General features: G+C 39.1%; 1 protein-coding gene across 2 annotated transcripts; it reads left to right on the top strand.

The window, feature by feature from the left end:
* The first annotated feature begins 3,535 nt into the window (after positions 1-3,535).
* DNAJC15 (DnaJ heat shock protein family (Hsp40) member C15) lies at positions 3,536-27,949 on the top strand. 2 transcript variants are annotated; one of them, XM_076363413.1, is made up of 6 exons: positions 3,536-3,714; positions 10,778-10,829; positions 12,753-12,826; positions 19,636-19,712; positions 24,378-24,448; positions 27,561-27,949. In XM_076363413.1, exons 1-6 carry the CDS (start codon positions 3,613-3,615, stop codon positions 27,629-27,631), a joined length of 447 nt encoding a protein of 148 aa, XP_076219528.1. In that variant the 5' UTR covers positions 3,536-3,612; the 3' UTR covers positions 27,632-27,949. The 2 variants fall into 2 exon arrangements, with proteins under 2 accessions (XP_076219528.1, XP_076219538.1); XM_076363423.1 differs by lacking the exon at positions 3,536-3,714 and adding an exon at positions 3,902-3,982.

Here is a 27,949-nt window from a genome sequence, read left to right on the forward strand (position 1 = left end):
ATGATTTCCTTGATAACTCTCAATTATACTCTCTTCTCTGCCTGACCTCAGAAACTTTAATCTTCAGCATGAAACTTTAGTTCCTGCCATTCTAATGTCACTGGCCAGGTGCTACACTTACACTTACACTTGGAAATTGTCAGTGGTAAAGAGTAAATCCAAAAGGCCCCCCTCCCTGTTATCAATTTCACAAGCTTTAATCTGGTATCTGTTTCTAGATTCTCCTTCATTCCTGACAGACTCTTGCCAGCATTGATCCTGACTGCAACATGGAATACTGTAGCACAGACTGTTTAGGAAAGTCATTTACAGGAAAAGTATGCAGACAATTAACTTAAATGGCATAACAAATATGGACAACATTGCTACACATTAATAGTGACAATATGCTGGAACATACCAGTGTTTAGGATTAAATTAAAATAGTAATGGACAGATTGTCTCTACCAGCACCATCCTGTGCATAGCGTAGCACACAGCTGTGCCATGCTGAGAGGAGCTTTGGGAGAGAACCATAACCAAAGACCCATCTGCTTTCATTCCTCCTTGCTTCCAAGGGAAACAACCTACAGTCTTTCACTCCTAGCAAAAGATGTATTTTCCTTGTGTTGATTATCTGGTTTCTTCTGCTTAATCTATATGCTTCCTGAGTCTCACTGTCCAGAAAGTAGGAGCAGTAGCATAGCTGGTGATACGAGGAAGACATTCAGAGCACCGTTTTCCCTCTCAGAGCTTGCCTACATGTATTTGGATGGACCATAGTATGACCCAGTGTCTTTAAAGGCCAAATTTTGCTACCCTTACAATGACATAAGATGTGTCCTTAGTGCATTGATGATAACTTCATTGCAAAGGTGATCAAGGAGCTGACAAGGGGAGATGCTCTCCCGGATCCGATACTTACAAATGGGGAAGAACTTGGCTGCAGTGACCATGAGACAGTAGAATTAGGGCAAAATAGCAGAATCACAACCCTGGAATTAATGAGAGCAAACTTTGACCTGTTCAGGGGTCTCCGAGATCAGCTTGGAAGGATCGCACGGGATGTAGTACTGAAGAGCAGTCCAGGAGAGTTGTTTGATTTTCCAGGATCCCTACCTAAAAGCTTAAAACCAGTCCATCCTGACAGCAGGAAGTCAAACAAGAGTGGCAGGAAACCTGCATGGATGAACAAGCTGCTCTTGACTAAACTCAAATATAAAAAGGAAGTGTACAAGAAGTGGGAGCAGGGGCAGGTGACCCGGGAGGAATATACAGCCACCGCCTGAACGTACAAGAAGAAGGATCTGGGGAAATACAGATTGTTCAGCCTCACCTCGATCCCCGGGAAGGTGGTGAAGCAAGTAATTCCTGGTGGACAAGTTGACCATAAGCCAGCAAGATGTCTGGGATTCCTCACTCTCCTGTACTTCACATGGATTTTATGTCGTACCACTTAGGTAGATTTTGTAAAGTATGGTTGTATACCTGGATATTAGGGAAATGCTTCTAAACTACTTTGGTTTTTGGTGGTCCAGAATTGCAAAGCACTGGTAAAGTTCATTATTGTTGATGTTCTGCTGATTTTTGCCCTCTGAGTCTTTCAAGTTTTTCAAAGCAACGCAGCTGTTCTTGTTTAGAGCCACCCACGTGTATTTCCTACAGTTGCCTGGCCAAACACACGTGATGGCTAAAATGAGTAACTCTCATTCACCTTACTGTCCCATTAGACTCAAAGATGCTACTTTTATGAGTAGGTACTTTTCAATATGAGTAAAAGTTGCAGAAGCTGGAAAAAATAGGTGTTATTTTCTGCAGTCTTTCACTTCATAGATTTGCCTCTTACTTTCTCCTAGTCTTACTTGTTCGGCTTCTTTTTATTTCCTGCCATTTCAGTTTTCTCCCCAAAACAAATACAATGTTTCTTCTCTTATGGCTGATTATCTTTTAACAAAGACCATTACGTCATCAGGAGAGACCTAGATTTTTTTTTAAACAAGTTGCAATAAAATGCAGAAGAGGAAAATTGAGGAAAAACCCCTAAATTCCAATACTTTCAATTTATTATTTTTTAAACTGAGTTTGCTAATCAAAAAAGTAGTAAGTGACATGCTATTCTGCATTACTTCTATGCAAATCAATGAACAAAAAATTATTTATATTTATAAAAAATTATTAGTTGGGGACATTTTTATTGATTTTAAAATAGGTTTTAAGATTACAAGAAATGCAATTCCATTGAAGGTTTAAAAAATTAATCATATGATTGTCTGTTATATGTTAAATGAAGAAGTAAAAAGCAATGTATTTCTTCCCAAATGGATCACCATACAACTTCCAATGGCTTCTGTGCTGTAGAAAGTTAAATTTATACATCTGTCTAAGATTAATGAAATGCTATATATGGTCAACTCACCTTTATGGTTAATACCAGCTGTACTTTAAAAAGATACTTAGAGATGAATTAAAGCAGTTGCCTTTCGGTGTTGTAGGATTGATGAGTATCAATCAGATGTACAAAACCATGACACGTGCTCAGAACGATGTCTCAGAAGAGCAATCGTTGTTTGAAATAGGAGGTAAGAGGAGTAATTCTCTTTGTTGAGTCGCACCGCTTAGCAATCTGCAGATAATTCAGTCCCATTGCCAGTACTACCAGGCAGGAGAGAAGGAAAACCAGCATAAGGGCAAAAGAAGAGCTGTTACGCTGCTGTACTGAAAAGAGATTGAGCACTTTACGTTTTGTGACACAGGACTAAAGGTGATTGGCAGCTTCTGCATACGAGTTATCACTTGAAGACTTTCAGCAGGGTGAACTATGATCCCAAGTGTCAGCGTTTTCAAGGAATCAAAATATAAATATACTGAAACATATAGAGACATCAACTAAGGTGCAAACATATAAATATCAAAAAGCATTTTTAGTGGTTTTGCTTGGGGTTGTTTTGTCCAGATGAATTTTTCTTTATCCTTTCCTTTACATATGTTTCCCCCTTCCTAAAGCCTATGTTCTTTCTTAAGAGGGCATGAATCACCTCTGTGCGGCCCTTCCTTCTCCCAAGTGTTTTCTCTCCTTCTTCTTGTCCTATTTTTATGCATGAATTATCTCCCATCCCTTCACCTCTCCCATCCCATCCCCCCCCCCCCCCCCCCTTCTTTCTTGGCTGTCTTGGGATTTAGAGCAAGCAGCCACCTCCAGCCCTCCAGCTCCTCCAACCAGCCGGGAGGACAAATGAAGGACACGTCCGTCCCCGGTCTCCGACCCAGCGTTAAGTGCCTGACTTCCCTCAGGAACCGGCTCCCTCCCCGCCGCGAGGGCCTCGCCCCGCCGGTGAGGGATCCCTCGCCCCGCCGGTGAGGGATCCCGCCCCCCGCCGCAGCACCGCCCGGCCCCTCACGCCACCGGGGCCGCCTCCGCGCCCGCCCCTCCCCGCCCCGCCCCGCCCCGCCCCTCCCCTGCCGCACCGAGGCCGTGACGCGCGGACGAGGCGGCGTGGCGTGGCGTGTGACGTGCCAGCGTTGGCCCCGCCCCTCGCACGGAAGATTGGCGAGGGGAGGAGCTTCGGGGTCCGTCCTTCCGAGTGGTTTGTCCCTCCGGACGACCTGTAGCGCTTTCCCCTCCCCCTCTCCGTCATGGAAGGAGCCGCGGCCTCCTCCGAGGGCCTGCGCTATGCCGAGTACGCCAGGGTCCCTACGGGCGCCGGCAAGGGCCAAGCCGAGCTGGACCGAGGGCTGGTGAGCGCGCCGGGGGCTGGGTGGGGGCGGGGAGGGGGAGGGGGAGGCAGCGCATCCCGCGAGTGGCGGCCGAGGAGAGGGGAGGGCAACGGCCGGCTCTGCCCCTCCTCCCCCCCTCGCTGCCCGCGGAGCCGGGGCCGCTCCTCCCTCTCGGCTCGGCGCCGCCGACGGGTTCCCCCCGCGGGCCCGGGTGGCGGTTGGGCTCCCCCGGGCCGTGGGGCCGCCACCTGCCCTGCTTCCCAGCCCAGGGCTTTCACACCCCCGCGGGGTAACGTCTGTGAGCTCCGGGGCAGCGGGTCGGAGGATGGGGCTGGGGGGGGCGGGCGTTCTCCATCTCCCGTGGGGGTGGGCAGGGAGGTCGGGGTGGTAGCGCCCGGGGCGAGAAGGCTTGTGCCCCCTTCGCCTCAGGCCGTGCGTGGCCCTGGTGGCGCGGGTGGAGCCGCAGCGTGGGCAGCGGGATACAGGCGAGCGCTTCGGCCCCCCCCCCCCCCCCGTAAAGCGCTGTGCTGCTTCAGCGTTCACAGGCGTGAGCAGACAAGGCCTAAAATGGCATTTCCCCTGCCGTAAAGAGATGACACCTGTGAAATGTTCACGTACTGTGGGAGTCTTATTACCGCAGGTTTGAGTGTTAATGGTTTTGTGGAGCTCCGTTTCAGAAAAGCAGTTCTCACCTGACAGTTCGTCATGGGGGAGAGGCTGGAGGGGCCTCGAAGGGGAGGCAAAATGCCTCTACAGGTTCCTATGCCGTACCGCGGTCTCGTGGGAAGGGTGCTGTGACTTTATCCCACTCCTTCGTTCTGGTCGCTTCGACTGGTTCACGGGACAGAGAGTTCTCTTTGGAAAAAAGTTGGGAAAAATACATGGATCGCTGCTTAAAGCACTGGATGGTGAAGATTTCATGGTTTTAAAATGGCTTTAAATATGTGTTTGCCGTACTTCATTGTGTGTATGCTGTTGCCTCTACAACATTTCTTTTTCTTCTTAAAAAAAATACGATTTTTAAAATCATAGTTTTCTAAGTTACTTATTCATTGTTACTACAGTCTAAGACTTCTTTTTTTTTTTCCCCCAAGGGGAGTCTGTGTATTTAACAGCAAGCTGTGTAATCTTAAGAAGTTTGCTCTGAAACTCATTATTGTCATGTCCATGTACTCTTCCTGTGGAATGCTAGCAGGGAAATTCCTCGTGGATTTTGTGGAGTCTTTGGGGCTTCTTACCTGCCCGGGATAAAAATTGCATCTAGGGTTAGTAAGGCTTGCTTTGTTGGTGTGAGTTGTTTTGTCAGGCTCTTACTAAGGTCCAGAGACTGTGGTAGGTTTTTAGAGGACTAGATTCTGGATTGCTGCAATTTTCTGTCGAAATTTATTATTTAGCCAGGCCTTTCAGTGGAGAATACAGTATTTTTTAGGCATGCATACTTTGTAAACTGTTAGCATATGGTTGGTTTCGGAGTTTCCCTAGATGGTATTATGTAGGTAGTGAAAAAAGGGACAGTACCCATGTTTATTGGATTCCTGGCTAAGGAATTCAGAAGGAGGTCAAGTTGCATGTAACCAAATTCTAAAATTTTGCCAGAGAGAAAAAGCAAGATCAACTGTAGTGCTGTGCATCTGTTCCTCTGACCTCGTACAGGGTTAACGAGGACTTCTTGCCACAGTGGAAGGAAAGAGTAGTAGGAGAAGTGAAGTCTAACAGCAGCATCCATCTTTCAGGGCTGAAAGGGCTCTGTTCAATATCCTACCTCGAATCTTGGATGTGAGATGTCCTGGATGTTAGCTGTAGTCACTTGATCTTGGTCACTTTTACTCTGGTAGCTGTTCTACAAAAGCATTTGGAGCTTGGAGCGACAGAACAACAGTAGAAGCATAAAGAGTCTGTTCTCAAAGATACCCACAAGAAGCCTTTGTTAACGCTCAGGAAGATCAATTTGAGTGCCTTATGGTAACGCTTCTATTAGTGAATCTGTTGCTCAGGTACCATTTCCTATGAAAAACTGTCAGAAACTTTAGGCGTAATTTTATATGCAAACCAAAAAAGTTGCTGTAAAGTAAATGACGCAAATTGACATGAGAATTGGGTGAGTATGGAGAACAGCATCTAGCTGAAATTACTTTTACTTCAATATTGGAAAATAAATTTCATAGGAAGGTAAGACTGGAAGGAAAACATTAGGTTATGAAATCAAATCTGTTGCAGATAGTTTATAATATAATCCCACTTCAAAATGTATCTGGCTCCATACTGAGTTAATTAGGTGGTTTGCTCTGAAACAGTCTTCCAATAAGCTGTAGTACCTACTCTTCTGAGGAACAGAAGCCTTATTCTAGCTTCCATACCAAACAATCATTTATTTCAGGTCAAGAATTTTTATTTAAGGGAAAAAGTAGTTTCAGAAGTATTTTTGTACGTTTGGTTAATATACTTGTGTATCCTACTTCTTAGGGGCATACAGCACTTAAAAAAACAACAAACCAAACCTTCCTAAACCAAAGTTTTTAGTTAAGCAAGCAATTTACACTTGTGTACTTATTTCAGTGTAAGTATATACTCCCTATTTTACTGATTCATGATTAAGCATGGACTAATAACGAAATGCCATCCAACCCATCAGAACAAATTATTATTTTCTCTGTGCTTTTTATTCCATTACACTGTAGCTTTCTGAGGCAAAAGACAGTAGAACTCTCACTGTTTGTCTGAAAGCTAGTTGTGAGAAAAGCAAAATATTTTCCATTTGACCAAGAAGGGTGTTTTCACTAATTGTGTTAGAAGAACCAGTGTATAAAATACAAATCCTATGCAAGCAGGTATGTTCTAACATTCGTAAAGGTGGTTCTTGTAGCCTGTGGTCAGATATAATAGTGTTGCGCTGAAATTTTAAAATTATGCATTTGAAATTCTTTTGATATTTATAAATTTAACTTTTTTCAACTTCATAGAAGGAGAAGCTGCAATGCTAGGAATTACAGAAGTCGGTTTGGTTTTTTTTTTTTAGTATGGCTAAGTTAGCAGAGACTGTGGATTAGAAACTTGCAGAAAGACTATCATTCTTCCCTGTTTCTTCTGCTAAAAAATTAAGACTACTGGAAAATTATGTGTTAAAGGATGAGGCCACGGATCTCTGTTTGCTAACAGTATATGATGTATACCTCTAAACATACTGTATGTTAATTAGTATGCTTTATCCTCTTTTGTTTGCCAAACACTTTGGTAAGTCAGGTCTTGCAGTTGCCTTTCTAATGTGTGTGTTTTCTTATACATGTTTCTGAAAAGAATTTTTTAAAAAAATCAGTTTTTGTAGATTTAGCAAAACTTTTATTTTATTGTTTTCTGTATCTAAAAGGGTTTGTTACTGAAAACTGAACTATATAGTAAAATTAAAATACTGAGATCAGCAGAATAGAATAGGGTTGATGACTAACCTTTGGGAGCTGATTCACTGAATAAAGAAAGGGACAGATGTTACTTTTTAATCTTTCGTTTCTTTATTTTTCCTTCTTGGATCTTAACAGAATGCTTTCATTTAAAACCTACATCTTAGAAATTTCTGAATGGCATTTTTTGGAGGGGGGGAAGGTAAATTCTGTCAAAATTGAAAGTCAGTAAATATTATTATTTTTTTTTTTTTTTTTTTTTTTAGCCTTTATGAGTCTGAAATAAAATGCATTTTCAAGCAATGGGAGCCAAAAATGGTCATGGTGGTAGTTGTATTAGCAAGCCGTAAATGAACTGATCCACTCCACAATGATAGTGAGTTGTTTGCATTTAATATTGACATGAAAGGAGTGCATTTAATTAAAGCTTTGCACTTTATACTCTACATTTCAAAGCACCAGACTAACCTTGACTTATTCTTCTAAATAATCAACTGAGTTAAGTGAGCATGAAAAAGGAAACTGAGTCAAGCTGGACTTAAAAGACTGACTGGTTAGTACTTGAAGTTGCCACTAATTTTGTGAGAGAGGCTGTGTCAGTAAAAGACAAACCATGCAATCTTTCTTACATTGATTCAAATTCAGTTTTTATCGCATATGTGTAGTTAGGTTATATTCACACCATAACAAACATTCAAGGTGCTTTGGTATGTGTTACCACAAGTTATCACTTCTTTGCTACTATGTGGCAAGTGACTCTTCTCTAACCTGCTCATAATGCAAATAAGGTGCGTTACCATAAACCAGTATTTCTCAGCTTTTCTGGTGGCCATACCTCACTTCAAAATGTGGACAATCTTTCATGCCTCTCTGGCTTGAGCATTCCATCACTTTTACCTAGTTTTCTGGCTTGTCTTCATATTCCTGTTGATCCTGTGTACTGCTCCTATTATAGAGCTGCTGCCGTGCTGCTTTTTTACCTGCTGTTTTCCAGGCAGCACTAGCTTTCCACTGTCTGCTAGTGCTTTCCACTGAGATTGAGATAGTATATCCCACTGGACATGGCTGACTCTATCAAAGGCCCTCAGGGGTCTCTACATTGTGTTCCCAGACTACTGTGTAAAAACACTTAGGCTATTTCTGCACTGAACTGACAAGAGTCCAGGTATTATTTATTAGCCTGGTCTCTGTGCTTGGCCTTATCTGTGATGAGGTGTCTGCTGCTAATGCCTTGTTGCAGCCTGCACGCCTTGTTGTAAACTGCTGACTTAAACCACCTTTTTGGTGACAAGTAAGTATAACTTAATTTGGACAAGCACAAGCTGATAAATATTTTTTTTTTTTTGCCAGTGTGATCTATTTCACACATTGTTGAGCTCTTAATTGACTGTAACCACTTAGTAAAAGATTCTCACTGTCACTGCACAAGCCAAGGAAAATCTCCTGAATATAAATCCATGGTCACAAACCACAGAATAGGATAATATAGAATTTCTATGGGCTTATGATATTTTCAGCAATGTTGTGGCTGTTTCTGGTTAGTGTCTAAACAGATGAATTAAAGGAATTTTTTAGAAGGTTTGAATATTGAGAGCCTGGGAAAACTGATTTGTGAGAAGAAATGAAAAGAGTTCTAGTTTAGTGAGGAGATGGAACTGTATGCTTTGCTATTTTATATCTTCTACCATTTAAGGTAATGTACTTACATTTTTTTCATGGTCTAAAGATGAGGGGAAATTTTGTGGAACTGAAAGGAACAACAGACATAAAACTACTACATTATTTTTACATTCAGAAATGAATGCTAATATCGAGACTGAAGGCTACACTGAAATGGAAGAGTTAGGTGACTAAAAATCTCCCTGTCTAGCCCATTTTAAGGCCAGAACTCCCCCAGTCTTAACTTTGGAGCTTCACTTTCAGTATGTTTAGCGAGTCTCTCTTCTTTCTGCTAGAAACCTCTAGGCAATTGGAGTATTATGTTATCTAAATAGCTAGAATAGTCCCATCCGGGTAGGTGGGAGGTAGGTACTTAGTTAAAATGCATAGGATCCAGAAGCTAGATACAGAGGAATACAGCTTCCTATAGATGAGCTCAGAGCGGGCTACCACTTTTTCCATACTGAGCTCAATACTATAGGCAGCAATCACAGCCACTTGCCTTCAGAGCCGAAGCCGTAGGAGCCACTGAGGGTTATGGCAGTGCCTACATCTTGTACAGCTGCCTGTTTGCTGGGAAAGTTGTCAACCTGTGTTCTAGCCCCTACTAAGCCAGATCTAGAAGGCTTTAAAACCGGTATTTCCCAACTCTTCCCCTGTTCCCTCTCTGCCTAGAAATGAGATTGCGTACAAAGAGAACTTTAGCCCCAGGAATCTTAGTAGCAAAGGCAGCTTGGCTCCAGATCCAGTTATTAGGGCACTCACATTGAAATTTGGGCTTTAAGTCCTGCTGTCAGGCTTGTTGGTAGAAAATGTATAAACTGGTTATTGGGTAAATGCAGCAGTAAGTCATACATAGAAGAGACAGTCTGGTGATAAAAGCATTTTCACTGTCGTTCTGTTTTGAATTCAGGCTAAACAGGCCTAATCTGATTTCTCATGTTTCCCTGGGGGAAAGTTCAAGGTATTATTGAACTATCATATGATAAGACAGGTAGTGCCACAGATGACTTTATTTCATTTGTTTCAAAGATTACATGTAGGCTTTTCAGAAGCGGAGAGATGCCCCCAACACTTGCAATGTTCATTACTCTTGAATTCTGCAGACGTGTGAGAAGTCAGTCCCTTCTTCAAGGTTTACTAGATATCTTTCAGCAGCTTCTTGTTCAACATGGAGATACTTCTTATTGTCCTTCTTGAGATGCCTGACTTTCTTCAAGCACCGCGTAGGAAAATACATACACCTAAGCTGGGGGTTTTGAGTTAGTAAAAAGTAGGAGTTACTGTTGTCTGAATCAGATATTCAAGTCTGTTTTGTGGGTTTGGTTCCAAGAGCCCAGTTAGACTTAAAGTGAATTTTACCTGATAATGAACACTGAAATCTGTCAGAAGTCTGCCTATTTACAAATATTTGTACTATAAGATAGAGTCCAGCCAGTGATTGACACTAAGTAATGAAAAGAGGTTACTGGGCTTCATGTCTTTACTGGGGCTTCCATGAGTCAAAGTGTGAAAGATAGAAGACATTAACGTACATTTGTGGCCGTAGCGTTTAAGTTGATATTCCAATACCATTTTCAAGCAATGTCATGATGAGATTCCCAGTGAAGGACTTTGCAAAGCGATATTTTTCTTTTTTTTTTTTAGCTCTTCACGCTTTTGTAATAAACTGATGCTTTCTGTTATGTACTGTGTTGAACTAGTCTGCACAGATAATTTCAAGTAATCCTGAATAGTTATCTGCCTTGTGTTTTTATCATTACATACTGTGAGCTGCTTTGTCGGTGTTTGTTCACTGATTTGCTAACGGGTAGTTCCAAGTTAAACCTGATGCATTGGCATGGGTTAATGGGACTGGACTAGAAAATCTAACGTAGCCTGTGGAATACAGAACGAATTTCTATCTTTCTTGTAAATTATACATGAAATGTCCACGTCTGACATCAGAAGTACTTGCTGTTAAAGTAAAAGGTGCATATATTTCAAATTAGAATTTGCATGTTATTCTGATTCCTGTTTTTCTGCTTTAGGCCAGAACTATGATAGCAGTTGGACTTGGCGTTGCAACTGTTGCATTTGCAGGTAAGCTAAATTACCAGCTGAGTGTAGAACTGTCACTTGCGAGCTGCTGTTTCCAAAGGGTTAATGAAGCTTTTATGAATATAAATACTGGAAAGTGGAAAGGTCGCTTGAGAGTGCTATGGAGAATTGTGTCCCGTTATAGTTCCTGTCCCTTCAAAATCCTTGACATAGCTCCAAAATTCTTTTCAAAAAGTCACAGCTGGAGAAACTAATTTTATGGGCAGCAGCTGAAAGGTTCCATCTGCTCTTTGTCTGCAAAATATAATGTGGAAAGTTTACTTTGTTTATTTAATAACATATTGCAAGTGGAGGCTCTTTAGTACAGAAGAGTGCAACAGGATCTTGTGATGTGAAGGTGATGCTCAACAAATTCAAATAGAGAAAAATAGGTTTTAGTGGCTACAGTGATTTATCATACTAAACTGTTCCCATAGTACATTGCTTGTTACCTGAATTCTTTGCATCTGGACTGTATGTTCTTCTGAAAAATAGGTTCTAGTCTGAACACAGGGCATGGGCTTAACGTGATTTATACTCTGGGTTACTCAGACTAAGTAACTGTGGTCTGTTCTGGTTTTGAAATACACAAATCGATTTCCATTATTTTCAGCATATGAAAGCAACCATGGTCAGCTATGTGCAAATGCATCCACCAAGAATAGATGCAATAGATGAACAAGTTGCACCAAACTTCAGCAGGTGTTTGCTGGGTACAGCTGTGTTGTTTCTTTGATTAGGGGAAGGAAAGACAAGATCTTTGGTGATGTACACCCATTAAGCAGTTGGTGTTTGTATAGAAGCAGAAGGGGACTGCTCTTTGAATTTCTTCTGCTGGTTGAGCTGGAGAATTAATGGCAGCTAGCAAAGAAGTGGTAACAGAAAGCATTAAGAAGGTGAGGTAATACATTAGTACATCACAGCATTTCAGCAGTGATACTCTTAACAGTGGTTTTAACTTCTGTGTTAACATAGGCATAGGCTTAGATGACTAAAATAACCTATGGACACATTGTGTATATTAAGAATAAAAGCAAGATGCTATTTGGATGAAGCAGAGCGACATTTTATAAAAAGTTTTTCCATTGTGTATAATAGCAAGTTACGTTGCTAATGAATAGTTAATCAAAACAATAATTGGGGAGAGGGGACTTACAGGGAAAATCCTCCAGTAACATGGCACAAATCTTGATTCTGAAGCTGATAGGCCTGGTTTGTACTTCTGAGAATGCAGTCTAATAGAGTTCCCTCTAGCCTTTCCTAGCTATAGAAGTTCACTGCCGGTGGGGAGTTGAATGGCTCTGAATTCCAGAAGATCCTCTCTTTGTAACAAAATAAAAAATGCAGTACTTACAAAATGTGTGATTAAGCATAAAACATCACAGCAAGAAACATGTAGTACATAGATTTCTGTTCTTGAAGGCATAACCTTTGAAGAGGATTTAATAAATAATGTATATCCAAAGCTAATGTTTCATACTGCCCTTTTTCTGAAAGTTCACAAGGCAGATATCTTCATTTATCATATTGAAATGCATTTAAATGTATTTATTTTGTGAGCAAACATAATGGATCTTTGCAGTCCATGACTAGGTTTTTAGATGAAGTATACTGAACTTCTTCCCCTCCCTCCCCCAATAGTACAAAGATTGAAAAATGTAAACCATAGCAAGTTTAGTGTGGGACTTTGGCTGGGCAGGATCCAAAAATGGCTGTTGAGGGACATCGTGAAAAGCAGTAAAGTACAACAGTGCTGTACAGCAAATAAATGAGACAAAAAGATTAACAATGAAGGATTTTGTTGTTTTTTTTTTTTTTTAAACCAAAATTCTTTCTGCTGTAAGCTGATGAACATAAGTTGGAGACTTTTTTTTTTCCTCTTAGTGAATGTTGGTTATAATTTCATTTAACTTCAATCTTTTTCAGGTCGTTATGCTTTCCACCTTTGGAAACCATTGGAGCAGGCAATTACAGAGACAGCAAAGAGGATTTCAACTTCTGTAAGTTTAGAGGTTATGTTAAATTTATGATTTTATATTTCAAGTATTTAGAAAGGAGACATTTTATGTTAAATACGGTAAGTGCTACTTAGATTTTTTTTTTTTCCCAGGATATGTGTGCTCCTTACTGTGTATGTTTTGGCATATTATCTGGTATATTTTAAATCCCTGTGGATGAAGCTATATTAAAAGACGTTTGTGAGTTTGATAAACAGTTCTGATTTTCCTGGTGATGTTCCATGTTTCAGAACTCTTTGCTAGTAAGTGTATGATAAATTGTTGAAGTGCGCTGTGAGAAAATAGCTAATTCCTAGAGCTTACAAAGTGATGACATGCGGTTTCATTTTAAGAAGCTAAAAATGAAAGAATTTAGTCATTTTTCTTTCAGATAAAGTGTTGAAAATCAAGAAGACAAATTGATAAACTTCTAGGAAAGGTTGCCATAGAGATAGGGGAGCTTGTTTTCTTGTTCACATGAGTTGTCTTTTTTTCTTCCCCAGATAATTTGAACTTTTAACCAAGTTTTTGTTCTTTGTTTTGCCCTACAGATTTAAAAATATAATGAGGTAAAAAAATGAAGAGGTGGAGTGTTGTGAGAGGAGCATATGCAGGGAATATTCAAGAGCATTTACTTTTTTGCTTCAGTGGCTATACTGTCCTCTGGTAAATAAATAAATATGTTCCATTCCTGTTTGATTAAAGTAATTCCCAATGAGGTAGATGTCTGCTTGTGGCAGTGTGTTCTTTCAGAGTTCATAGTCTGTGAACACATATCCACAGTGGAAGGAATACAGTTCCCCTCTTGATGCTGATGGGTGAGGGTGTTGGGGGAGTAGTTGTTGCAGATTATTATTTCCTGAAAAATATATTAAAGGTAGGGTTTTTTAAAAAAGTGATCATTAACATTGTACCTATTAATGTGAAACCGGTTGCAACACAGAGCCTGTCTACAGTATATAGACAGATGCTAGGGTCCAAATTCATTTGCCATCTGTACTTCGTGTTCATGTGCTGAAGGTGCAAGCTTGATCAATGCAAGCTTACTGGGGAGGTAAAGGCTTGAAACATGGGCTGTCCTCTTGGGGGTGGTCCACACTTGTTCTTAATTGCGATGTGCATCAGCCAGAAACGGTGCTCCTGGATCAGTTTTTGCTCTCTGTCCCTCTATTGCATTGCTGTTGTGAGACCAACACCAATTTTTTTTTTTTTTCCTTTTCAAAGTAATTTTTTGAGAGATTCCCAAGTTGCCTGCCAAAACAGCAGAAGGGACTTTAGGTACTGTGAATTAAATTGCTTCCACATGATATGGATACAGCCTGACTTGCAGGCTTGCTAGAAGTAGCTAGCAATAAGGACATGTGGCTTCAGAGTAGGGAGTGCTTCAATCTTCACCCTGCCTCCCCAGCAGTTTAACTCCAGCATTTCTTCTTCTATCCATTTGTAGATACAGGCTAGAGAATCTAAATTCAGACATGTTCACATAAGAAAGCAGGCAGTGGCTCTCTTTAACAGATTGACATATGACATGCTACTGCACAGAGAGGTGTCTGTTCCTAGGAAACTGTACCCCTCAATACTGGTATACTGGCTGAGCCAAGCTCATTACAGGCCTATCTCATTTTTACCATGGTGACTTTCAGAGTACTGCAGAATTCATGAACAACCACAAAGACCTTCTGCATTCTTGGTGTTCCTAGTCCCTGGAGCTGCATCCTCTGTCTGCCTTCACATCCTGCCTTACAGCCCAGAATTGTATGTTGATTTCCAGTAGAGTATCTCTCTTCTGCTGTTCTATTTCTGAACTTGAAAATACAAGTTTTCAGTGCAAGACGAGATCTGCTGAATGCAGTAAAAACTCTCCCTGTTTGCCAATCAACTGTATGTATTTGTCAGCTTTGCATTGTGAGGGTAGTGATAATATTTTTCTTCTACCATCATAGTCCAAATTTAAGACCCTTGTATGATTCTTAGCCAAGATTATTTGTTCTTTACTACTCTACAGCTACTACTTTCTTGGATTGTAGTTTTTTCCAAGTTTTTTTTCTTCTCCCCTTAACTATCAATTATTTCCTATTTATAATTTTTTCTTTAAAACAATAGAGAAAACATTAGGTACAAAGATCCTATGTAAGTGCTTATTGTCCAAACTTCTTATTTTAGTGGCTTTACATGATTTTGTTTGGGTATTTGAAGCTGCTGAGTATAATCTGTGGATTAGCACTTTCATCGCGTTTCTTTACAGCATATTGCCCTCTAAACTATACCGGTAAAGGAAATCAGGCAGTACTTCTATCTATGCTTACTGGAAAAAGCATCTCATGTGACATTTAGTGTCTAGGCTTAGTGTTACTTTGCTGGTTTCCTATGGTGTTTGAGGCACCTGACTTGGTCACTATAATTTTCAGTGGTTACTCTAGCTTTCTAGAATCAAACCCTGTCCTTCATCACCTCCTTTTTTTGAGAGACTGTGAAGCAGCTGCCTATTTAAAAGCTAGCTTGTTCTCTCTGTAAGCCCCCACTCTTCCTCCTGCCGTTTGCAATAGAAATCACAATTCATGTTGGTTGCAGTCACACAAGGTAATCCAGGTGCTGTTTATCCTTTCCTCCTGCTCACTAATAAATGACTTGGGTAAGGTCAAGTTGAGCAATTATGAAGCGATCATTTAAAATGCCTGCTTGCTGTATCTTGAGTATTTGGCACTTTCTGTTTACTTACCTAAATAAATAACATGTACAGTCAACAACTGCACTCATCTTTTAGTCAAAAATAGTAAGTAAAGGCAAGTAAAAGTGTTACATTTTATTCTGAATTTCTACCTCTCATTTAACTTTAACTTACGGCAGTTAAATATATATTCTTAAATATGAAGCGTAAATGCTGCTGTAATTTAGTCCTGAAGCTTTCTACCATCTTTTTTTCAGTGGAGAAAGACATAGGAGGAAACATTGTCATTTCCCCTGTATGACAAGTCATAATGCTCGTTTCCAGAGAAGCGCTTTTTTAGTTTGAGACTAGTTTTGTTACTGGTGTCGCAAATGCCAGTGACACTGTTTTGTTTCTGTGTGTAGTGACAAGAATCTGTTGCCAGTAGAAGGTGCGTAGCACTAAGTAGTCATTTGGCTTTTCTTCCTCAGACAGGCCTTAATGCTGTTAATTATAATGTTAATATGTCCTTAAAATATGAAATTAAAAAAAAGGAAGTATTTCAATAGCATTCATTACCTTTCTTTGTTGAATCAATGACATTGAAGGTTGAAAGATAGATAGAAGATATTGAAGATGGAAACAGCAATTCTAGGCAAAACGAACTGTCAAAATACTCAAATCCCACAATCCTGAAAATTCTGTGTTCCAGAAGAAAAGGGTGTCTTCTATACCACTTCATTAGAGATTTTTTTCACTGTGTTTACCTTATTGGATCTGATTCTGCTCAGACTCATAGAGTTCTGAATTGAGAGGTAAGGGTAGCAACCATCTCTCTTGTCCTTCATTGAAAATAAAGTTTCCAGAGAATAATGCAATTTGCAGTCCACTTTATAAATTTTTTTCTAACTGAAGTTAAGGAAGTTAAAGTTGATCTTAGCAAATTGTAGGTTGTATTATAACACAGCTTCTAAATAGTTTGTTATTGTAGGTTTGGGTTTTTTTCCCCAGTGTTTGTTACCTTTTCAATGGAGGACTGTACTGGTGGTGGAACAACACATAGAGTTTTCAGAAAAATTCACTACTTCATGTAATATGATGGATGGTCTCAGTTACGGAGTTTTGAATCTCTTACCTGGCATGGAAACGGTGATTATGCTTTCCCTGTGCTATGCCAGGACAAGTTATCTTGAAGATGTCATGGTCCAAATGGACTGGATTTTCTTAGCTGACTGCTTTTGTGAAAATTTGCAAGAGTGAATAGACATTTGCAGAGCACATCCAGCCATTTTCTGTTTCCTCCTCCCCCCCCCCAACCTATTAATAGCGTTTGTTAGGAAGCAGAATTTACTTCCATAAGTTGCTAAACAGCAACAACATGCAAGGAAATGAAGTAAATTAAATGATGGCCCCTCCCCTCACCCCAAATAGTATGAAGAAATGGAGAGCTCATTTTGATAGTTTTTCCAGTACAGAATTTGTTTGCAATAGCTGGGGTTAATAAATGTCTAGAACCACCCCCTCATCAAGGAGTTCTCATAACAGAAAAATATCTTGAGTATTGTTTCATTTCATTCCAGCCATGACTTAGAATTTACAACTAGGAAAAAAAAATTGCTTTAATTTGAATAGCGTGCAAAAGTTGTTTCATTAGGGAACTAGAAATTTGCCAAGATGTTTGCTAAAATGAAGACTCAATGTTTCTTCCCCTTATTCTAACCAATGGGAAAAATGGCTTTTATGTCTAATTTCCTTTTGCTTTAAATTCTGTTTAGGATCAAGATCTTAATTTAAGAATTGATTATTCTTGCTACGTGCTTCACTTCTGAGAAGGAAATGTTTTTTTCTTGATGACCAATTCAAAAAACTGTTTTTGCTCATGTGCCAAAGGCCACAGACAACAGAATTTCTTTTTTCATTCCTCTTGGAAGGGAAGCAAATCAAGGCTTCCCAAGGTTAGAACAGTGTCAAGGAAGTAGGCTTTAAAAACATGAAAAAGTATTTCTGAATTTAAGCCTATAGCCATCCCTCCCTATTCTCTTATTTCAAATAGTATTTTAGATGAAATCTACCAAGAACAGAGATGAGCTGTTAGAGATAATTCAAATATTGCTCTTCTCTACATGAATAGCGAACCAGTGTCCTCCTGTACTAGAGTTGTATGCCAGAGTTGAAGGGCAGAGAAGAATTAACCTTTTCAGAAATCCATCTGCACCTAAGCTGCTTTGGGAGAAGTTCTGGAAAATCTTTCAGAGGACATTAAAGTGTGCTTTTCTCTCCTGGCTGTAGTAATTGTTGGGCATCGTTACAAATTTTTGTGCAGTTCTGCCTCCTCAAGGGTGTTATCTGGTGGCCATTAAATCATTAGCATCGTTTCCTCTTGGAGGACTGGAGAAGCCCTGTGTGTTCCCTTAGTCTTACATACTCTAACCTGTAATGTCGGTGTGCACTATTACAGACCTGTTTAGTGCTACCCTGTAGCTGTAGCAGCGGCCTCAACGAATTTTTGTTGTAGGCATGACACGTCCACAGTTGCTTCAGCTTTGATACCTGTAGTGTTATGGTAGTGGTTATTTTCTGTATGGTTTGGGATGGGAAGAAGGAAGATACAATTAGTTTCAGATCACAGCAGCACACCAAAAAATCTTTTCTGTGGCTGTGTGTGACTTCATGGTAGCAATAGGTGAAGTATTTCTGAACCATGCTTTTGGGTGAATGTCACTCCTAAGCTTAATTAATTAAAGGCTTGGCTTAGGTATCATAGACAGAGACCTTTAAATGCTTTAATGCTTCTGAAATTACATGAGAGAGAGTTTGTGTAAATGTAAGGCAAAATTCTCACTGAATATGAATGGATACGTTTAGTGAGAAAAGTGTTTTATTAAGGGCCGGGCACATTTTTACTTGGGGGTAAAAGGAACACTTAAAAATAATCTTAGCTCTCAGGCCAGGCTTCCCTTTGATAGCAACAAAAGAAGCTTATTTTTCCCCAGTTGATAGGTTTTGCATTGAGGAAAAAACTTCAGTCTTGCTGAGTGATTTCTGTGTGCCAGTTCCCAAAGGCAGGCTGTCTTGGAGCTACACCTGCTGCCTCTGGGACTTGTGCAGCTTAGACTATTATTTGTGTAGCAATGGGCTCGTCCCTAATTCTTCTTATAGAAACATTTACATTGAGGAGATCACTGCTAACCATCAGTGGTAGTTCAGTAACTTTTTTTTTGTAGTTGACAAACATACTTTCAACCCATTCCTTATGACAATTAATTGTTGTAATGATTTACTTTCATCTCCATCTCCTTCTTTTTAATGTTCTTTGCCCACTCGTGTTTTTTCTCCCCTTCTTAAAACGGTGGCTAAAGTCTCACATGCCAGTGAGTTTAAAAAACTAACCCCAGATCCTGTATCAAATCGTCATCAGTGTCTAGGGAAGGATGTAAAGGCAAAATTGGTTAGGATTTCCCCATATACTCTGCTACTTTCCAGTGTTCTCCAGTTCAGTGATTTCCTGAAATATAGGTTGTGGCTTAAGCCTTTTTTTTGTTTTCTTTTTGTTTATTTTTCAGGGTTCCTTCAAAGAACTCTCGGTATGTTTTTTTGAAGTAACATTCCTTCATGTGAAAAAACATACAATATACTGATGAAGAGTCGGTATTTATCTGTTCTTATACTTTTACTGTTGTTTTTACCTACTTTCTTTGTAGAAATATCTGGACTTCAGAGTGATTGTCCATAATTCCTTGGATGCCAAAGTATTGTGACTTCTGCCATTTTCCATTGCGGTGGTACCAAAGCTGTTTTAAACAAGTTTCCCCCTTTCCCTCCCCTGCCCTCCCCAACACACACACTGTACCACTCTATGCTAGTATGTACTCTGATTCTGGACTCTTTTGCCTGAAGGCAGGGTTTTAATGGTTGTAGCTATTAATATCTCTTATTAGCAGTAGAAGATTGTAAAAACACAGATAGTTAATTTTAAGTTGTTTTTTGTATGTGTTAACACTCAGGAGAAGTCCTTTCATATTATCTGGTTTGTAGTCATTCCATGCCTTTGAAATAAATTATAGATGAATGTAATGCTCTGAATGAGGTCATATAAATATGATTTAGGTCCTGGCACCTTGTACATGAAACTAATTATTGCTTGTTTTCCCTTTCTTCATTTTAGAGTCTTTCATCATACTATAAAGGAGGATTTGAACAGAAAATGAGTAGGCGAGAAGCTAGTCTTATTTTAGGTGTAAGGTAGGTGTGTTGCATTAATATGTTTTTGTTTGGTAACTATTGAATGAAGAAAATGCATGTTACAAGAACGTAGAATACTCTTGCCAAAATCGTAACTTTTTTTTAAAAGACTTCTAATGGCTTATAAACCATTCTAATATTCTGCTTAAGCTAAAAAGCAACCAGTAAAATGCGAATAAAACATGCGGCTTGCGTTTTGGCTTGAAGGCATGGTAACATATAGCAGTGGAGAATCGGTGCTCTAGAAATAATCAGAATAGCACATACTGTGCTAATTAGTGCAATCACATGGCCTGGTCTCCAAAAAAACCCTTGAGATAAGTAATATTATAGATTATATTAATAAACAAAGAAAACAAATAAATTTTGCTCATTTTTTTCATAAGTCAGTAATATTATTTTTTTCTTTCTCCACTCTGATTTGTTTGGATTTAAAAAGTTGCGGCATATTGCAAACAAAAATACTTGGAGAGACTTGTCATATAGAGTAGGTATGGGAAATAATTTCCAGGCTGAGTGTTCAATCGATTTTTCAGTGGATTTCTTCAAAAACATTTGGATGGCCAATGGTAGCACACGCCTTAGTGTTTTCTGTAAAGCAGGCGGTGAGTTTGAGGGCTTTACAGTTGAGAGGAGCAGATCTGACCTTAGGTAGTAGATTTCTTATTTATGGTTTAGGTCAGTTCTGAATTTTAAGGTTAAAAAAAAAAAAAAGATAAGGAGGATGGTTTTAATTATCCCCAGAAGAAATTATTTCAGATGGTGAAAACTGGGACTTAAAATCCTGTTCAGTGCGCTATTTGTGTTTGCTTCTAACATAATGGAAATTATGCAGATTTAGCATTCATTTTAAGAAATTGTAAAATAAAACATTACATTTATTTGAAATATTTCATGCTTGCACGCTGAAGAAGAGATTTATAGGAATGCTCTTCAGAAATATTTCCTTTGGCCTTTAAATTTGATAATGTATTAACATTTTCACTTTATAAGGGCAAATTCAGTGATACTCCAGAGTAGCACATGGCAGCTTATTAAAGTGTGTTTACAGTGGGAATGGCTAGCCTGAACACTGCTCATGTACATGACTGAAGTTTCATTACATCTGAAATCAGTGCCCTTTCATTTTTTAATTTTAATAGCTTGAGTCTGCACTGACACTGCTTGTTGTGTTTGGACTGAGTCTTGCAAATATCAAGACTTAATCAGATCTGAGGAAAGTTCTTCTCAATGTTTAAAGGATTGAGCCTTTAATTGTGTAGAAGCACGGCTAACATCTTCATAGGAAACTTTCACGTGGTTTAAACACACTTTCTAGACCACTTTTAACTCACTGCTTACTGTATTTTATATACAGTATAATATGTATTATTACATAGTATTTACATGTATTTTATATACCAAAAAAAAAAGGCAAGTGAGTTTTAAAGTGTTACGGAATATGCCAGGGTATGCACAAATGCCCAAACTAGACAAACTCTTTAGGCCCTGATCTTATTATTGTAACACTTGTCTTCTGTGTCATCACTTCCAAGACATATTAAATTTTGAGGCAAAGACTTTCTTCATTATTTCAAGTGCTGAGTATGCATGGGCAGTATAAATAATAAATACCAGCCATGATAAACGTGAGCATTTAATGGTAGTTTTTAAATTTCAAATATATTGGCCCATTACACATTCCAAATGTTATTCTCTAATAACCATCTTGTAAGATTGCAGATCTTGTAAGAAACATGCATGTGCATTATTTGTATTTAAACTATGTAAAAGGTATCCAAAGATACAAAGTACTGTATTGGAAATATTGACTGATTTTAAATTTTAGTGTTTTTGCATTAGTTGTTATGAAGCAGCACCGATTACTGAAATTCAGTATAAACTTAGCAATAATATTAACAACTATGTACTCTGTAGAAGGAACTGCTGATGGGAGAGATGGGGGAATGTCTGAGACAAGGGACATGAAAATGTTAGGAGTGTTTTCCAAACATTAGACAAAATAGGTGCTAGTGTAGCTGTCCTAAGTACAGTGCTTTACAACTATCAAATCCCTAACGCTGAACTTCTGAAGTTAGAAAACATTTCTGAAAATCGTAAGTTAAAATTCTAGATAAAAATGGATAAGACTTTGTGTTGTACCATTTCCTCTATGAAAAGATACATTCTTTTTCTTTCCATAGGAAATATGTAATTTTTTGTTAATGTACAAAATATATATATGCATTAGTAAAAAAATGTTTAAATCATTATTTGTAAAACATAAATGACATAATAAAAGAAATTAGGCAATTACATTAAAAAAACATGTAGTACATTGTATAAGTGTACAAACACAAACGTATTTAAGGTTTAATCATTGTGGGTTTGGGTTTTTTTTTAATTTATTTTAATTTATTTTTAAACACAGCTTACTGCACAGGTATATCGTATGATCATAATACCACTCAAGTTGGGAGGCACCTCAAGAGCTCTCTAGTTGTACCTGCTGCTCAAAGCAGGACCACCTGTGGGGTCAGAGCAGGTTGCTCAGGACTTTATCCAGTGGGTCTTGAAAGACTCCCAAGGGTGGAGAATGCACAACCTCTCTGGGCAACCTGTGTCACTGATGGACTCTCTTTGGGGTAAAAAAGTATTATGTCGAGGCCGCACCTCCCTTTTCAATTTGTGCCCATTTTCCCTCACCCTCCCACCGTGCATGACTGTGGAGCGCCTGGACCCATCTTCTTTATGACCTCCCTGTAGATGCTGGGAGGCTCCTGTGAGGTCCCCTAGCAGCCCTCTCTTCTCCAGGCTGAACGAGCCCCGCTCCCTCAGCCTCTCCTCAAAGGGTGAGTGCTCCAGCCCCCGGCCTTCCTGCTGGCCTTTGTTGGACCTGTGGTGGTTGGCCAATGTCTTTCCTGTACAGAGGTCCCAAAACTGGATGCAGCGGCTAGATGTGGTTGGCCGAGTAGAGGGGAATAGCTGCTTCTGTCGGCCTAGCGACCATGCTCCCGTTCATACAGCGCGCGAGGCTGTTGTCCTTCTCTGCTGCCAGGGCACGCTGCTGGCTCTTGTTCTTGCTGTGCCCCGGGTCCCTTTCAGCAGAGCCACTCCCCAGCCCGGCATTCCCCAGCCTGTCGCGCTGCGAGGGGCTCTTCCTTCCCAGGCGCCGGGCTCTGCCTCTGTCCTTCTTGGATTCCGTGAAGGGTTCCTGTCAGCCCATTCCTGCAGCCTCTCCAGGTCCCCCTGAATGTCAGTTCTGCCTTCCAGCGTATCGACTGTTCCCACCAAGGTGATAGACTTCTCAGCCAGTTGGTGTTGTTAGAAAGCAGCATGACGTTGGTGTGACTCAGGTTGTGAGGCTGTACCAGTTCAACGAAAATGTGATTTTGACATTAAAGGGTTTTTTGATGGTGATTAAGAATCTTTAGAGACCAGTCTGACTGCGGGATAAGCAATGTCTCATAAACTAAGCAAATTTGATGTAAAACACCGTTTTCAGAGTTGCTTCTTAGAGCAGAACTGCCTGATTTTCCATAATATGCAACTTTTCCACAGTTATGCTTTGGTATATCAACTTTCCTTTTATTATTAAACAACAGCTTTACAAATCAAAATATATATGATTGTTATTTTTAGCTGTCTGATAACAAATAATTTCATTTTTATATTTATAGTTCAAGGCCTTTCACCCTCTGCTTAATTCTTACTTTCTGGGTTACTTTCTGTTCCACTGAAGTATTCTTTTCTTATGCAGTTCTATGAACTATTTTTGCAACATACCCTAATTTCCCTGTGACAGAATAACAATTAGAGGTTGTTTACCTCAGGAATGTAGTTAGGCTGATACCTTGCATTCAAACTGTATCTACAAAAAGATTAATTAATTGAATCATCACTGATTAAGAAGTCACCTGAAGTGGAAAAAACTGCTTCATTTCTGCATGCTAACAAATTATGAAAAACTAAACCATTCAAACTGTCCTATTGCATATGATAGCCTTACTGTGTTGGCATGCTCCATCCATAAGTGGTTATTTGTCTGGTAAGGTACATATTTAATTTAGGCCAAGTACATATTTTATGTATCTGTCATTGAAGGAGACAACATTATGTAGCACTTGTAAATCAGCATGTCCTTGAATGTAACACATTGAACAGCTTTGCAAAAATAACAAAGGTTTTTTTTTTTCAGGCCCCAGCAGAAAGAAGAATTATTTATAGTAGCTATAAAAATATTTACAGTAGAAGAAAATGGGATAATATTAAATATTTCTTGTTTTGTCACTGGTCATGTAAATACTTATTTTCTAGGAGGAAAAAATGTGTTTTCTGCATTTAATGATAAGAATAACCAGCTAGATACACCCTAGAGCTGCCATTTTTTTTCTTCCCCCCCCCCCCCCCCCAAAAATTGGGTATTTTAAATGAGTGGATGTATTGTGTTTTTTAAAAAAACCTGAAAGATATTTGTATGTCAAATACACAGGCTTTTTAAAAATGTTGTTCTTGGTGTCTTACATGCCTTTGTTACTGTTACTTCCTCGGAGATGCAGTTTTATGTTTTGTCCACAAGATGGTGAAAATCTCAAGTTTTAATTATTTTTGAAGCCGTTATAAACTGTTAATTTGTAGCCTAAGCGCAGTGGCATTTATGGTAAACACTTCAATTTATTTTTGCAGTCCATCTGCTGGCAAGGCCAAAATCAGAACAGCCCATAGAAGAATCATGATTTTGAATCATCCTGATAAAGGTAAATAATTATTAGTTTTCTTAACCAGAGCTGGAAAGGACGAGACTTAAATGAGATCCTTTCACTTTACTGATTGTGTAAATAACCCCACTGAGTGCAAATGTATGTTGTTTATTTATAGACTTGAGCTTCCGTGTGTCTTCTCTCAGATAAACCAGGCTTTATGAACCACAGTTTTACCCATCTTTCTTTAATGTTGTTTTCTAGACTTGTGCCGCTTCAAGTTAAAACTATGAGCTCAGGGACCAGCCTTCCACACTTTAAAGAAACTTATTCAAAAATAAGAAAAAAATAGCTATAACATTTTTACATTAAACTGACATGTTTTGAACTGAGATGGACCAGTCACGTGTGTGAAAGTAACTTTCTGTGCGGAAATGTTCTGCAGTCACTAAATACATCATTGATGAATTTCAGACTTCCTGGAATTCGCTTAGAAAAAATGTAAAGCTGGGCACTGTTGCTTTACTGGCCAGGTTTTTAATGTAAATTTATCATACAGAGAGGCTATTATTATAACTTTAACTACACTACAGCTGGTTGAGAAAGAAAGCCCATATGTTCATTGCTGTTTCTACTTTAAAATAACAGATGGTGAAGAGTTGCACTGTATTTCAGAAGTCAAAAGGGGAGATCGGAGGGTTTTTATATCTTTTTGACAGAATTACAGGGCTCCCTGCCAGCACCCCATTTTAAGAAAATGAAAAAATAACTGGGACCACTGGCCATGGGAAGTGTTTAGTCGATGCTTTGCTTTGCTGTCTTCACCCCTCAGTTTAATTCTAAAGTTGTCCTGCTTATTTGATTTCACACTTTCATTTTTTACCCTTTTTATAATGTATAAACTGCACAGACATAGAAGAGAAATTATCTTCTGCATTTCCAATATATTACGATGGTCAGAGGCCTCTTAACCACTAAAGTACCTATTAGGTCAAAATTTTTTTGATAATGAACTTCTAAGTTTATTGTCGCAGTACTTAGAGACGTGAGCCAGAACTGTGAATCTCCATGTGGGTGTTGAGTAGACCTAAAGAGGCAGTTCCCTTTACGAAGATCGTACATTTTAACAACCCACTCTTACAGCTGTAATGCACCGGCAGCCGGGCACAGTGTAGGTTTGGATGGATGTAGTGAGCCCTCCTGTGTGATGGAGCATTTTCTCAGTAGGAACACCAGTTGAAGGGATTTGTGCCTCTGTGCTGCCCCTGCAGCTCTTCTGGCATGGCCGTAGAAAAAAATCTTGTGTAATTTTGGCTGCAGGGCTAGGGCCTGGAGTAATCTTGAACACGTGGCATCACAGAGAGACTTGTTTGCTTATGTATATTTCTTCTGGTTGTGGGTAGCACAGGTGTGCTTTTAAAAATAATACTCAACATTAGAGTGCTATTTTAAAATAATACTTTACCAGATGGAGTTGATAGAAGAAAGGGCAATAATTACAGGTTTTAAAAGTTACATATGTTATCTGAGATCCCAAATGTCAAAGAGAGAATTATTAGAAATAAATAAATAAGAAATACGTAGAAGTTTGCATAATAACATCCCCAGTGAGCGTTACTAAAATGGTTGCTTATTAACCTTTACATAGTTCAGTTTAAAGTGTTTTTATATTGATACATTGTATGTTAATTTATCAGTTACTAATTTTATGAAAGAATATTTGCTCACAGAAAAAGAGGAAGAGAGAAGTCTTTTGGACTTGCCCTAATTATAAACAAACACTTAGGCAATCATGAGATTGAATTTTCTCTCATTGGAGGGCTACAAAATTGGCACTTAAGGATGTAAATGTAGTGAAAACACTTCCAGCAGATATGAATTTACTTTAAGATCCTGCACTCTAGACATGTAGAAAATCAACACACATTTAAAAATTACTTGAGATACATTGTTTATTGCAGTTTTTAGTCTTTACTGTTTGATCTCTTGTCTACTCTTTGAAAGAAGCAATTCTCAATATAGTAAATCCTATTCCTGTCTAAAAAGCCAGTTGGTTTAAAAAAAGAAAAAGATAAACTCATTTTCCAGTAGCCAGTTCTCTACCCTTCCCCTGCCCTGCCTCACCTCCTCCGGTGTGTCTTACCTATTAAGGCTACATTCAAACAAAACCAAAACATGAACAAGAGAACGCCATTACTTTTTCCAGTTGTTTTATTACACCCTGAAATGACTTTATAATGATTTGGATTCCTGAAGGAATGTCCTAAAGAAGTCTTTGAGCAAGCATTGCCACATGTGTCTACAACTAGTTCTGCGTGTTTCTTCTATCATTATCATTTCTGATGAATTGAATAGAATGAACGAAATGATGAATGAAAAATTATGATTGAACAGATGCCTTGGAAAAGGCTATTCAGTGCACAGTACTGCTGGAATCATATTTTCATGTAAAAATATAGGTGTATTATAGTAGGTGATAAGTGACTGACACAGACCTTGTAATGTTGTTTTTGGTGGCTGTAGGCAGATGGTTGGCACTCAAGGGGAGAGTAAAAAAACCAAACACAAAAAGACCGCTGAACTGTAATCAGATTGTTAGATGGAGCGTAAAGCAATGACAGTGTTCAGGACTAGAAGTTAGAAGGCGTACCATGTTTAAATAGCTTTAATGTGATGGTTTCTGGCTGGTAATTCTGGGCGTCTAGCACAGGAGAGGCTTGGTGTGTGTGTGTGCATGTGCACGCACTTAATGATTCTTTGTCAAAATTATTTATAAAACTTTACCTCTTAGTTTTTGGGGTGGGTGGAAATAATAGCTATTAGCTTTGGATGAATGTTCAAGACAGCTGACCTTGCATATGTTTGCAGCAACGTTGCACTGCAAGTCTAAATCACACCGATGTAAAGTGATTTCAGATTTCAGTCTTCTCTCTGAGACAAATTGTTCAGTGTTATTCTTCAGTGACTTCAGTTTTGATGACATTTCTCATGTTTCCTTATCAATTAGTTTGCTTCATATCAACGTAATTTTTTAAGCAGTTGTATGAAAAGGATCTATTTAGGAAGGAGGAGCTAATGAAAGTGAGTAATAAGGGGATGCTGCAAGTGAAGTAGTTTGGTGTTTAATACTGATGTGTAAATGGTATTCCTTTCCCCTTTTTCTTCTCAGGTGGATCACCTTACGTAGCAACAAAAATAAATGAAGCAAAAGACTTGTTGGAATCCACTGCCAAAAACTGAAATCCGAAGCCTTGGGTCATAAGAGATTCAGCAGATACATTGTACAACAGCTTTCATAGCTACTTGCTCTGCACAGTTTCTTAACACCGCATTGATTGTTCCTATTTATTGTCATAATTAAATGTTTAAGATTATTTAAAAGCAAACTGAAATCTTTTACAGTTATGTAAAGTTATGTACAGTTATGCTCCGAGGAGCAGGGAGTTGGACTCCATGATCCTTATGGGTCCCTTCCAACTCGAGATATTCTATGATTCTATGTATCAATTTTAGTGTCTTCTTACTGAGTTATGATCCATTACAAGCTTTGAAAATGTT

The sequence above is a fragment of the Aptenodytes patagonicus genome, chromosome 1, assembly GCF_965638725.1.
Source record: "Aptenodytes patagonicus chromosome 1, bAptPat1.pri.cur, whole genome shotgun sequence".
NCBI lineage: Eukaryota > Metazoa > Chordata > Aves > Sphenisciformes > Spheniscidae > Aptenodytes > Aptenodytes patagonicus.

Excerpts from the sequence above, each read along its gene's own strand:
- DNAJC15 (XM_076363413.1), top strand. The coding sequence starts at position 3,613 with ATGGAAGGAGCCGCGGCCTCCTCCGAGGGCCTGCGCTATGCCGAGTAC. Across the intron at positions 12,827-19,635 it reads CAAAGAGGATTTCAACTTCT|AGTCTTTCATCATACTATAA; the intron begins GTAAGTTTAGAG and ends TCTTCATTTTAG. Across the intron at positions 24,449-27,560 it reads TTTGAATCATCCTGATAAAG|GTGGATCACCTTACGTAGCA; the intron begins GTAAATAATTAT and ends TTTTCTTCTCAG.